At 48.4% G+C, this 13,677-nt stretch overlaps 1 protein-coding gene and 1 pseudogene across 7 annotated transcripts; both read left to right on the top strand.

The window, feature by feature from the left end:
• Nucleotides 1-566: 566 nt before the first annotated feature.
• TIMM10 (translocase of inner mitochondrial membrane 10) lies at nucleotides 567-9,797 on the top strand. Of its 6 annotated transcripts, XM_080816661.1 has the most exons (4): nucleotides 567-625; nucleotides 741-876; nucleotides 5,806-5,921; nucleotides 7,568-8,145. In XM_080816661.1, exons 3-4 carry the CDS (start codon nucleotides 5,851-5,853, stop codon nucleotides 7,767-7,769), a joined length of 273 nt encoding a protein of 90 aa, XP_080672787.1. In that variant the 5' UTR covers nucleotides 567-625; nucleotides 741-876; nucleotides 5,806-5,850; the 3' UTR covers nucleotides 7,770-8,145. The 6 variants fall into 6 exon arrangements, with proteins under 6 accessions (XP_080672787.1, XP_080672782.1, XP_080672783.1 ...); XM_080816656.1 differs by lacking the exons at nucleotides 567-625; nucleotides 741-876 and adding an exon at nucleotides 5,250-5,381 and having other exon boundaries at nucleotides 7,568-8,346; XM_080816657.1 differs by lacking the exons at nucleotides 567-625; nucleotides 741-876 and adding an exon at nucleotides 5,253-5,316 and having other exon boundaries at nucleotides 7,568-9,797.
• LOC308351179 (small ribosomal subunit protein uS8-like) lies at nucleotides 8,529-9,017 on the top strand (annotated as a pseudogene). Its single transcript has one exon. The product of its transcript is annotated as a small ribosomal subunit protein uS8-like (transcript).
• Nucleotides 9,798-13,677: the final 3,880 nt, after the last annotated feature.

Consider the following 13,677-nt stretch of genomic DNA (forward strand, 5'->3'; position numbering starts at 1 on the left):
TCCTGTTTCTGAAATAAATCGATTCCTTCCCACGTTCAGGGGTGTCACCTTTTTGCTTCTTTGCAAGAATGTTTCCTTCTCATTCTGCTCTCAGCTCAAGTTCTGTTCCCTCGGAGAGGTGCCCGTGGCTTCAGTCCCTCTCCATCATTTCGTCCCAGCTTATTTTCTTCATAATAGTTATTGGAATCCAAAGTGAGCTTATTCATTTCTTGATGGTCTGCCTCTCCCTGGACTCTAAGCTCTCTGTCTCTAAAGGCAGAGACTTTATCTCCCATGCCCATGGCTATGTGCCCAGGGCCTAGCACATTGCCTGGTTTACACGAGGTGCTCCATACACATATATTGAATAAATAAATAAGATAATAGAAGGTCATGGGGGGGGGCAGTCCTGTGGGGCTTAGAGGCTCCCGTCAGGATGTTGGCTTTTGCTCTGTGATTGGAAGCCAGTGGAGTCTTTCAGGTTGTGAAGGGACATGATCTAACTTTAGTTTTTGACAAGATGACTCTGGTTGCTGTTTTGAGAACAGACTGAGGGGGGAGCATGAACTGAGGTGGGGAAGGCAGTCAGGGCATTACTGCAGGAAGCCGGGGGCACGATGGTGGTGAGGAGACGTGGTGAGGAATGGTAACTATGGATGACAGTGACCAAGACTGTGCCAGCTTTGTCTCCAAGCCACTAGAATGACCTCTCTGTTCATGTCACTGACATTCCTGCTCTCTCATGTCCTGTTCTCCTCCAGGGAGTTCACCTAGACTGCTTTGTGTTCTCTACTCCTCTCATGAGTGGTCAGGGCCCCCTCTCAGATTCTGGGTGACAATCCTGCATTCCCTCCTTTGGGGTTGAGGTCCCTTCCAAGAGGACAGTACTGATCCATGGTGAGTACATGGGAGCCTGGGAGGCTGGGAAGGGCTGGGACCCAGTAGAGAGAGAGAGGCCAGAGCCACAGGGTGGTGCTGACAGAGGTCAGCTACTTTAGACAACGGATCTGGATTCCAAAGAGATCTTGGAAGGCTGGAGCTGTATAAACTGTTGTTGTTGTTGTTGTTGTTGTTTACAAGAAGAAACTTAACAGGAGCAATTGGAAATTCCCACTTATGTGTTCTCAAATCCCCAACTGTAAGTGTAGAAAGGAAAAGACACAGTTTCATAGTAAATAATAGCCATGACATCATCATCAGTAAGAACAATTATTACCCAGGCACTGGTGGGAGGAGGAAAAGTGTGGAGTTGTTCAATGGGTATAAGGTCTCAGGTATAAAGTCTCAGGTGTTCAAAATGAATAAGTCCCCAAGATCTTTTATACAACATTGTGCACACAGTTAACAAAACTGCATTGTGCACTTAAAAATTTGCTTAGAGGGTAGATCTCATGCGAAGTATTCTTACCACATAAAAAAGGGACCTTTTTTTTAAAAAAAAACGGACCATTTTTAAAAAAAGATTTTATTTTTAAGTAATCTTTACACCCAACATGAGACTTGAACTCACAACCCCAAGATCAACCCCAAGATCAACCCCAACTGACCCAGCCCGGCGCCCCCCAAAAGGGGCTATTTTTTTAAAAAAGATTTTATTTATTTGAGAGAGAGAGAGAGAGAGACCGCGAGAGAGGGAACACAAGCAGGGGGAATGGGAGGCGGGAGAAGCAGGCCTCCCTCTGAGCAGGGAGCCCGATGCGGGGCTTGATCCCAGGACCCCAGGACCATGACCTGAGCCGAAGGCAGACGCTTAACTGACTGAGATACCCAGGCACCCCTAAAAGGGGCTCTTTTTTAAAAAAGATTTTATTTATTTATTTGAGAGAGAGAGAGCACACACAACTGAGGAGGCAGAGGGAAAGAGAGAGGGAGAAGCAGACTCTGTGCCGAGCAGGGAGCCTGACACTGACATGGGGCTCAATCTCAGGACCCCAGGATCATGACCTGAGCCAAAGGCAGATGCTTAACCAACTGAGCCACCCAGGCGCCCCAAGAGGGACCATTTTTGAGAAATTGGGGGAAACGGAATATGTGCAAAAGATCACATTAATAAGTTATTATAATTTTGAGAATATGAAAATGGCATTGTGGAAAAGGACTTTATTTGGGAGAGGTCAAAATAGATGAAGAAAATATGGCCAAATGTTAACAACTATTAAAGTCTGGTGATGGGTATGTGAAAGTTCAGTATACTGTGCTTTCCACTTGTCTGTATGTTTTACACTTGCTCTAATAAGTCTAAAAATTAAAAGGAATGAGAATAATGATTTTTTTAATGAGGGTCTGCCATGCACTAGGTGCTTTAAGTCTATTTTTTCTTTTTCTTTTTTGTAATGATTGTTTTAATTTTTTATTTTGAAATAATTGTAGGTTTGCAGGAAGTTGCATAAGTAGTACAGAGAGAGTACTGAAAGTAAAATCTTACATAACTATATGCAATATCAGAGCCAAGAAATTGACACTGGAACAGTAGTATGTATAGTTCTATGACATCTTATCACATGCTTAGATTTGTATAAACACCTCCACAATCAGGATGCATAACCACCCCATCACCACAAAGATCTCCCTTGTTCTACCCCTTTATGGGCACACCTCCTCCCTAAACTTAATGCTGGGCAACCATTAATCTCTTTGTCTCTATAATTTCGTCATCTTGAGAACATTATTTAAATAGAATTGCACAGTGTGTAACCTTTTGCAATACCTAATAAAAATCCCATCAAGGACGTAGATTATTCTTGTAAGAACCCATCTCCTTTTCCCATGCAATTTCTTAATATTCCATAATGTGTTGACTATATTATCAACAGCTAAAACCAGGGGTACCTGGCTGGCTCAGTCGGTTAAGTTTCTGCCTTCAGCTCAGGTCATGATCCTTGGGTCCTGGGGTCAAGTGCCACATTGGGCTCCCTGCTCAGAGGGGAGCCTGCTTCTCCCTCTGCCTGCTGCTCCCCCTGCTTGTACTCTTTCTTTCCATCAAATAAATAAATAAATAAAATCTTAAAAAAAAAAAAAGCAAAAACCAGTACAGCAACATGTGTCCACTAAAACACATGTACAATAATATTCATGGCAGCATTGTCATAATAGCCCCAAACTGGAAACAATCCAAAAATCTATCAACAGGTGAAATGATAAATGAATTGTGACTTATTCATACAAACACTAGACAGCAAAAAAAAAGAATGAATGACAGATACACACAACAACATAGATGAAACTTTCGGACAGTACATTGAGCTAAAGAAGTCAGGCACAAACCAGCAAATAATGTATAACTCCATTTACATGAAGTTCAGGAGTAGTCAAAACTAACTGATGGCAATAGAAGTCAGAATAGTGGTTAACTTTGGGAGCAGGGGAAATGACTGGGAAGGAACCCAAGATAACTTTTGAGGGTGCTGGAAATAGATTGTATTTTGATCTGAGTGGTGGTTATAAGAATGAATATATATATATACATATATATATATTTAAAGATTTTATTGATTTATTTACTTGACAGGCAGAGATCACAAGTAGGCAGAGAGGCAGGCAGAGAGAGAGAGGTGGAAGCAGGCTCCCTGCTGAGCAGAGAGCCCTATGCGGGGCTCCATCCCAGGACCCTGAGATCACGACCTGAACTGAAGGCAGAGGCTTTAACCCACTGAGCCACCCAGGCGCCCCTGAATATATATTTTTAAATTAAAGTTAAGTTTAAAAAAATTTAAGCTTAAGTTTCATATATTTTAGTCAAAATGTTATACCTTAATTTTATTGAGAAAAGGCTTTTTTTTAAAAGATTTTATTTATTTATTTGACAGAGACAGTGACAGGGAATACAAGCAGGGGGAGTGGGGGAGGGAGAAGCCAACTTCCCGCTGAGCAGGGAGCCCTGACCTGAGCAGAAGGGAGGAGCTTAAGGACTGAGCCACCAGGCACCCCTGAGAAAAGGTTTTTAAGTAACCTTTATACCTAAGGTGGGGCTCGAATTCAGGAAGAGGTTGGGATGTGTGGATCAAGAGTTGTATGCTCTACTGAGCTAGCCAGGGCCCCTGCTATACCTTTTTTCCAGATTTTATTTATTTATTTGGGAGAGAGAGAGAAAATGAGCTCAAGTGCACACTCAGGAAGGGGCAGAGGGGGAGGGAGAGGGAGAGAATCTCAAGGGGATTCTGCACTGAGTGGGGATCCAAGGCAGGACTCTATCTCACCACACCGAGATCATGACCTGAGTGGAAAACCAACAGTCCCACGCCTAACTGACTGAGCCACCCAGGCACCCCTACCTTAATTTTATAGTCTGGGGGCACAGGGCTTGAGAAAGATGAGTCTTTAGAGCAGAAATAAGGGCCAGAATTTAAAATCTTGACTTCCTTGGGCAATTAGAAAAGCATATAGTGACCAACCAGCCCACCTTCGCCAAGGGGCATGTATACTTGCACCATTAATTTACATGTCCTAAACCTCGTTTACCGGGAAATCCCTTGAAAAATCAAAGGATTGGGGTGGGTTTTTGTGGTGCAGGGGTGCAGATGGAGGAACACGTCAAGTCTGGTAAGATGAAAAGAGTTCACAAGTACTTTCTTCCTCCCTCGCTCAAATACACTAGGTTAGCTCTTGTGGCAGCCAAAATCACTCCTATGCATCTCTTTATGGTCCAGGGCGTCTAACTGAAGAAGTTGCATAAAACAGACTATACGTATCTCGTTTTTCTGTGAGTAGGAACCGTGCCTCGCTTCTCTGCAACCCCAGGGAAAGCTTAGGACCTACATGCCCCATGTATATGCACAGTCCCCTGGAGCACTGGCTCTCAAACCTGGCTGCACAAAGAAATCACCTAAGGAACTGAAACATTTACTGATGCCTGGGTATTACTCTTTAATTGGTATGAAATGAAGTACGAACATCGGGATATTTTAAGGCGTCCCAGGTGACCTTAATTCGCAGCACAAACAGAACTGCTCTTTGGGGGAGTCCTTCCTTCTCCGCGCCAGTTTGCGCTGGGGCGTGAACTCTCCAGGGGTGGAGGCGAGGTTCACCGAGCTCGGCCCTCTACCCCTTCCTATGAAACAGTTAAACTCCAACCTCTCCGCGATAACCCGGGGCACTTCACAGCCAGGCTGCAGGCGCTCTGCACTCCGCCCAAGCCTCTATGGTATTTTGGCGTCCTCTCTAGCACATGGAAGGCGCCTTTGTCTTCAGCCACGGCCGGCGGCTCCCTCTCTATGGTAGCCGATTGCCCGGCCGCCTCTTTGGTACTTCATTCCGGAAGCGAGTCCTATCAAGGAGGAGGCGGGACTTCCCTCCCGGAAGTGACCCACGTGCTTCCGCCGTAGCCTACCTGGTCGCACGGTGAGTTTCGAGTGTTTGCCCGAAGTTGGGGACACTGAGGGCATTGTGACAGGCCGCGGGCCGTGGTAAGTGACCTCTCTCCTCAAGGTGACCCTGATGATGGCGCCACCATTTTAGAGGTGCAGGCCCTAGACCGGGACCTTTGCATCTTAGCTCCGCGTGTTTTCGAATTCCCAGGGCCCTGGAGGTTCAGGTCCGCGGTTTAGTGTTCCTCCCCGGTCTCTAGATTTTCTCTTGGGTAGAAGTGACCAGGAGGCACTGGGCCGCCAGGGCTCGATTTCCAGCCGCTCCACTGACATGTGACCTTGGGCTAGGCAGTGTTCCCTTTCTGGGCCTCAGTTTCCACGACTGTGAGATGGGGTGGTTGAGCGCGATGAGGTCAGTGACCGGTGCCAGCCGCATGTCTTAGGATTCCTCCGCATCCTCCACCCCTTTGGGATGGGAAATGGAACGGGTCGGATGGAAGCTGACGGTGGTGTCTGCTCCCAGGACTAGGAGGCCAGAAGGAGCTCCCTTCCACGGTGCGGGGCTGAGATGGATCCGCTCAGGGCCCAGCAGCTGGCTGCGGAGCTGGAGGTAGAGATGATGGCTGATATGTACAACAGGTAAGGGCCCACAGTGCGCTCCCTTGTCTTTGAGAATGATCCTAGGTCACCCTCTCTGGGGTGCCTTTCGGAGGGTACCCGCCCGCACCTGCACTCCTCCTTGTTGAGGGCTAGTGCAGATGCAGTATGGGGTCACTAGAACAAGTTGGACATCTAGATTGGGATGCAGTTGGTGAGCAAGTAGCTGAGCAGGAAGAGAAGCACCAGTCCGAGTTCTGGTCGGTTTCCAGGAACAGTTGAGCGTTTGCCTTTGTGCCAAAAAGCTCGTAGCCCACTTAGTAGTTAACATTTCTTAAATTCTTACTCCACCTCAGGCACATGCTGAGCAGTTTACATGCCTTAAACTTTTTTAAGCTTCAAAGTGATCGACTGGGTCAATTTTAGTTGTCCCATTCTAAGGTGAGGACATTGAAGCTTCTAGAGGTTAAGTAACCTTCCCAGGGCTCACAGCTAGTCAGTAACAATGTCAGGACCAGTACCTCAGTCCAACTCCAAGCTAGTGCTCACAACCATTTGGCAGATTTGGGAACAAATTGTAACTGCTCTAGTCACCCCTGGTTTGGCCTAGGGCAGGTTACTTGGACTGTTTGGTGGTTTTCCCAGCTATACAATGGAGGTAGGGATGCCTGGGTGGCTCAGTTGGTTGTTCAGTGAACGTTGTGATCTTAGGATCGCAGGATCAAGCCCCACCTTGCGTTCTGCGCTCGTCAGGGAGCCTTCTTGAGATTCTCCCTCTGCCCCTTCCCTGTGCACCCACACAGTCATGCCCCTGCACATGTTTTCTCTCTCCCTGTCAAAGAAATAAATAATAATAAGTCTTTCTAAAAATAAATGAAATGGACATAATAATGGTACCTACGTTGTGGAGACTTTGTAGATGTTATGTGTAGAAATGTATGACAAGCTCTTAGTATTAAGCCCAATACACAGTAAATAGTCCACATCTGTTTGCTGTTTTTATTGCCTTAAGCCCCCTGGTATTATCTCTTGATGGTTTATCTTGGAGGCTATATATTAGAATACTTCCAAACTTTTTTTTTTAAGATTTTTTTTTTTTATTTATGACAGATAGTGAGAGGGGGAACACAAGCACGGGGGAGCTGGAGAGGAAGAAGAAGGCTCCCCACTGAGCAGGGAGCCCGATATGGGACTTGATCCTAGGATGCTGGGACCATGATCCAAGCTGAAGGCAGATGCCCAATGACCAAGCCATCCAGACACCCCGCTTCCAAATATTTTAAATAATTTTAAAATGCAAGCTGTGAGGTCAGACTCTGGGGGTTCGTATCCCGGCTTTACGTGGTCCTGAGGCTCTCCATGCTATAATTTCCTTATCTGTAAAATGGGGATAATGATTGTGCCTACCTCATAGGGTTATTGTAACGACTGCATGACAAGCCGTGTCAAGCACTTAGCATGATGCCTGGAACATAGCCGGTACTCAACTAATGGTTCCTATTTAAATAAACCTGGGCTCAGATAGGCGAGCATTCTCAAGGACCCTTTAATACGGTTGAGATGCGAACTGAGGATTTTACACTGCCTTCCTGGGAGATGAAATCAGCACAGCAGGACAGGAATGATGGAGAGATCCTGGTATGCCTCCGGATGCTGCTGACCTGACCTTGCCCTTCCTCCCTGCCCAGAATGACCAGTGCCTGCCACCGGAAGTGCGTGCCTCCCCACTACAAGGAAGCAGAACTGTCCAAGGGCGAGTCTGTGTGCCTGGACCGCTGTGTCTCCAAGTACCTGGACATCCACGAGCGGATGGGCAAGAAGCTGACAGAGTTGTCTATGCAGGATGAGGAGCTGATGAAGAGGGTGCAGCAGAGCTCCGGGCCTGTGTGAGGCCCCAGACAGTGTACGCCCCAAGGTGCGCCTTGCCCCTTCCCACTTGTCCAATAAAAGTGCCCCCATTGGGTGTCAGCTATGAAGACTGCCGGGCCTTGGCTCCCTCGGGAGAGCCTCCAGGAGCCCAGAGTATGGTAGAGCTACTCTCCTGGTTGAAGAGAGGTATTTGTCACACTGCGATGTGACTGTCTATGTACGTGTATGTGTGTGTAGATATATATATATTAAAACAGGTTTGTTGACACCAACTACATGGAAAGCAGTGTGCCTGGCACTTGCAAGCAGAGGTGGCAGCCACAGCCTCTACCAGCAGAGGGAGTCTCATGTGTTTCAAAGCATAGACTGGTGCCATGTTCTGGGTTATACCCCAGGGCAGCCGCTTGCCATGTGACCCTGAACATGTCACTTTACTGTGCTTTAGCTTCCTCGTCTGTGGAATGGGGATAATCACAGGGCTGTGGCGAGGATTAAGTGGTTTAATATGTGTCCAACATGTGGAGTAATGACTGGGACATAGGAAGTACTCTGTAGATACGAGCTGTATACACGTGTTTAAATAACAACCTAAAATTTAAATGGAGTCAGGCAGGCATTTTTCCAGATGTGAGGGAATAGAGGAGTGAGAGAACAGGAGATGGGAAGGAAGATTTGAGAAGGAAGTGGCCAACGCCTGGGTTCTAAGTGGCAATATCGAAACATGTGGCGGGGCCAGCTTCATGTGTGGTGTGAGAGATTCAGGGAGGAGACTGAGCGAAAATGCTGCCGTTCACCATTCACCTGAAACAGGGACTGCGCTCCTCACTCTTCATACAATATCCCATCCAGCTCTTTCCGCCATCTTTCTGGGCTGCCATAATGGTGCACATGAATGTCCTGGCAGATGTTCGCGAGAGCATTAATGCTGAAAAGAGAGGCAAACACCAGGTTCTTACTAGGCCATGCCCCAGAGTCCTCGTCTGGTTTCTGTGAAGATGAAGCATGGTTACCGTAGTGAATCTGAGATCACTGATAATCACGGAGGCTTGTGAACCTCATGGGCAGGTTAAACAAGTGTGGAGGGATCAGCCCCAGATTTGATGTACAGCTCAAAGATGTAGAAAAATGGTCGAATAATCTTCCGTCCTGCCAGTTTGGTTTCATTGTATTGACAGTCTTGGCATCATGGCCCATGGAGAAACAAGATGGAAACACATGGGCGGGAAAATCCTGGGCTGCTTTTTCTCCGGATGTAATGCATGCAGATAAAACGCCTCAGTGGGGGAGAAGAGTCTGATCTAATCCACTCAGCTGGGCTAAGGGGCCCTATTAGACAGTGGAGGCCCAGAGCTGTGGTTGCTTGTCGGAGGTCTCGCGAGAGGAGCGGGGGCTGACTGCTGCTCTTGCTGGCTCCCTGAGGAGACCACTGCCCCAGGTTCCTGAGTGTCCTGGAGAGCTGCGCGCCTTTCAGAACGTGTGGCTCCCTCCCTCCAGGTGGGACTTTGATTGATGTCAATGCCACTGTGGCAGTAGTGCCTTCATAGCAGAGAGGTGGGTGTTGGGGACAGAACCTCACCAGGTCACTGGGCATGGGGTAAAGGAGGCACTGGACACAGTGAGTTTGGAGCTTAGAAGTGCAGGCCCAGGGACTCTGGGGTGGCTCAGTCGGCTAAGCGTCTGACTCTTGACTCTTGATTTTAGCTCAGGTCACGATCTTAGGGTTGTGAGGTCAAGAGGTCAAGCCCTGCCTTGGACCATGCGCAGGGGTGGGGGGAAAGGAGGCTCTGGAGGAGTCCGCTTAAGATTCTCCCTCTTCCTCTGCTCCTCCCTTCACCTCTCTCTCCGTTTAAAAAAAAAGCGGGGGGGGGGGCGTGCCTGGGTGGCTCAGTGGGTTAAAGCCTCTGCCTTCAGTTCAGGTCGTGATCTCAGGGTCCTGGGATTGAGTCCCGCATCGGGAACTCTGCTCAGCAGGGAGCCTGCTTCCACCTCTCTCTCTGCCTGCCTCTCTGCCTACTTGTGATTTCTGTCAAATAAATAAATAAAATCTTTAAAAAAAACGTGCAGGCCCAAGCCAGACCTCCTGTGGTGGAATTTTCTAGCTGTGTGATCATGGGACATTTACCTGCTGTGTGCCTCAGTTTCCCCATCCATAACATGGTGGTAGTGGTACCCACCTCCTTGAATGAATGGTGTGAAAATGGAAAGTGTTCATAACTGCAACACTCAGGAAAGTGCCTCCCTCTGTCAGATTAAGTGCTCGGTAATGTTAGCTTGTGTGTTTGTTTGTTATTGCTGAGTTTGGTGTGAGAAGGCCCTGGGCAAACTTAAGCCACGTGCTTAGTACCTTAAGTACCTTAAGTACCTTAGTGGCAGGTAGAAGGTGAAGGCTCCTTTCAGGTACCGCAGTGCAAGCGTGGGTCGACAGGTGGCGCTGTCTGCTCGCAGGAGCAGCCTGACAGCGGGCAATTCCACAAATGCCCGTTCGCCTCTTCCGTGCCGAAGTCCTGAGAGGGAGAAGGGAGGGGTGAGAAAGATAGATGCGGTGCCTGCCCGCGGGTTTAGCGAGGAACATCAAAAATTCTGAGAGCGCATAGCGGGAACATCTAGAAGGGGTGGTACGAGCGGAGAGAAGAGGTTCCAGCTGGAGGGAATAGTACTTGCAAAGGCTTTGAAGTGGCAGAAAGTGTGGAGCGTTCAAGAAACAGCTTCAGTGTGCCTGGAGTGCCGAGTGTGAAGGGAGGTGGTGGTGAGAGATGAGCCTTGGGGGCTGGGCAGGCAGAGCTCCAAAAGAGCCTTGAGAAGCTGCGTTAAGGAGTTTGGATCTTCTCCTGCCGAGGGCAGCAGCAGAGCGTTGGAGGATGTAAACCCTGGCAGTGAAAGATCTGCTCTCCCGGCTGCCCGCTGGGTGGGTAGTGAAAGATGGCGGGAGGTACCAGTGAAGGGGAGAGGTGCCAGGGAGCCCGTGAGAACAGCTGTTCAGTTGCCTGGTGTGCTAAGAAGTGTATCACTTCGGTTAATCCTTGTAACAACTTGCAGGCGGGTTCGGTTATTCTCACTTAGCAGATGAAGAAGCTGAACTCTGAAAAGGTAGTTAACTAGCTGAAGGTCACGCAGCAGGCAAGGGACAGAGGCAGGGGTCCAGCTTATTCAGACAGAAGAGCCCACTTTTAACTATTGCTCTAGAATTCGGGGGGTGGGGGGCATGCTCTCTCAAGAGGTACACGTCAGCAATTCATTCAGCAATATTTATTATTGGCTGCTCCATGCAAAGAGCCACAGAAGGTATCCAAAGTGCATTTGCTCTGTCCCGGCTCTCATGAATATTGTGGGGAGCTGGAGGAGGTACAGGAGAGATGGGACACACATACAAAGGGTAGCAGGATAGGTTAGGCTCTTTCTCCCATAGAGTGGAGTCCAAAACTCCTAATCCTAATGTATTTTTGCTTGGTTATCATTTTTAAAATCAGGCAATGTCTCAAAAATCTGGTATTGGCTTTTTTTTTTTTTTAAGATGTATTTATTTGACAGTGAGAGAGGGAACACCAGCAGGAGGAGTGGAAAAGGGAGAAGCAGGCCTCCCACGGAGGAGCAGGGAGCTCCATGTGGGGCTCAATCCCAGGACCCGGGGATCATAATCTGAGCCAAAGGCAGACACTTAACCACTGAGCCACCCAGGTGCCCCTGCATTTGACTTCTTTTGAAAGTTTAAAGTATCCGTCAGCCTCCATTTCTGCTTGGGAGCTGCCAGGGCTGAGCAGTGAAACTCCCACTGCTGATTTCTTTCCTCATCCTCTGCTTGGCCCGTAGGCATTTGGTCCTAACCTGCCCTGGGCTTTCAGGTGAGCCAGACGCTAGATGAGAAAACCTGTCAGTGTCCAGGGATAGGCGGGCTCTAGGTGGCTCCCGGTGGTCCTGCCCGCAGCCAGGCGTTCCTGGTACAGTCTGCTTCCCCCGAGTGTGCACTAGACCTACAGACTTGCTTCTAATAAACACCAGAGCAGAGGCAACAGGATGCCACTTCCGAGGTTAAGGTACAAGAGATGGGAATGGCCATCTTGTTAGTGGTCTCTCTCCTCTTGCTTACCACGAGGAAGCAAGCTTACGTCTTGTGAGCGTCCCTTTGAAGAGGCCCGTGTGGAAGGAACTGAGGGCAGCCTCAAACCGGCGAGGAACTCAGTCCCACCGACAGCCCCGTGATTGCTTCTGCTTCTCCAGATGACCGCAGGCCCTGCTGACACTTCCCAGCTCGGCGAGCCACCTTGGAAGCAGAGGACCCCTCTGAGCTGCACCCTGACTCTGACCTACAGAAACCTAGATAATGAATGTTGTTTGAAGCTATTACATTGCGGGATAATTTGTTACGTAACCATCTCTAACCAACACATGGACAGATCTTACAACTACTACAGTAGTCGGAGATTATGGTCTTTTCTACACCTCGACCCAGCATGGGCCAGGCACCATTCCAGGCATTTGGGACACATCACTGTACAAAACATAAAGATGCCTGTTCTCTTGGAACATGTATGCCAGTGGGGACAGTTTTGCATAGTAGAAGTCTGGGCTAGCAGTGCTGTTTTGAAGGAGAGAGCATTTTCAGTTCCTGGGGAGAGGTTTTTAACTGCTTTCAGGTCTCAAACCCCTCATGAAACTTCAACAGACGCCATGGATGGTTCTTTAGAAAAATGTACATGCACATAGAATTTTGCATACAATTTTAGGGATCATCATAAAAATGTCTGTAGGCCTACTGGAGGGGAGTTTTGTGATGAGCATTGTTTTAAGTGTTGGGACAAAGAGAAACAAGATAAAAAAATTGAATGGGGAGACATACTAAAGTCATTTGCTTTTGCAGTTGTGGTAAGTGCCACAGGAGATGTTCTGGAGCTATAGAGAGGAATGTGTCTCCAAGTCTGGGTGCTCAGAGAAGGATGTCTCCCAGAACGGGGTAGGTAAGTGAGATCTGAAGGATGAGTGGAATTTGGCCGGCAGGGGTCAGGTAGGTGGTAGGTTCTATGTTAAGTGCCAGGAGGGTCCCCGCCCTCCCGCACACACAGTCCATTGGATGAAACACACATCTTGATGAGTCTCCTCAAAAGGAAACTCAGATATATAGATCACATAGCAAGGGGATTTATTGCTGGAATCAGGCAGGGAGACTTCTTCCCCCAGGAAGTGACCATTAAGCCATAATCTGAAGGATTAGTTAGATAGGCTCAGGCAGGGGAATGTTCCAGGCCCAGGAGAAACTTGAGATGGGAGAACATGGGGTATTAATGGGCATGGAGAGGTCACCATGGTGAAAGCATAGAGAAGAGAGAGGCCAGAAGGGAGGCTGGGGCTGCAGGTGGGGCCCAGATGAACCTGGGGTCATTGTCGGGAGTTTGTATATTCGCCGAAGGGTCATGGGAAGCTTGTAAGGGGAGGAGTCCTTAACTTGTAAGCTAAGGAGATCCTTAAACAGGATCAAATCCCTGTTTCCAGAAGATCATTCTGACTGGACCATGGGGTCATGTGCACAGGTGGAATCAGAAAGGCCAGGTTGAGAGGGGCGCCCGGCTGGCTCAGTTGGTGGAACATGTGGCTCTTGATCTGGGGGCTGTGAGTTCGAGCCCCATGTTGGGTGTAGCGATGACTTAAAAATAAAATCTTAAAAAAAGAAGCCAGATTGAAAGGGTTGCCGGAGTGCGGGTATAGCTCCTGATAACCTAGCTTCAGGATGACAGTGGATAAAGATGAGAGACCTTTAATAGGGTCCACAGGCTTTCTAGTAGATTGGATGTGGAAGATGAGGCAGGGAGCAAGTCAGGTAACTCCAGTTTTGTGGCTTAAGCGACCAGGTGCCGGGTGGCACTTTGACTGACACAGGCAACAACGGAGCAGAAGGGGGTTAGGGGAGAGGAAGGTCCTTTGTGGTCATTATTGGGCA

The sequence above is a fragment of the Martes martes genome (assembly GCF_963455335.1).
Source record: "Martes martes genome assembly, chromosome: 10".
NCBI classification, from domain to species: domain Eukaryota; kingdom Metazoa; phylum Chordata; class Mammalia; order Carnivora; family Mustelidae; genus Martes; species Martes martes.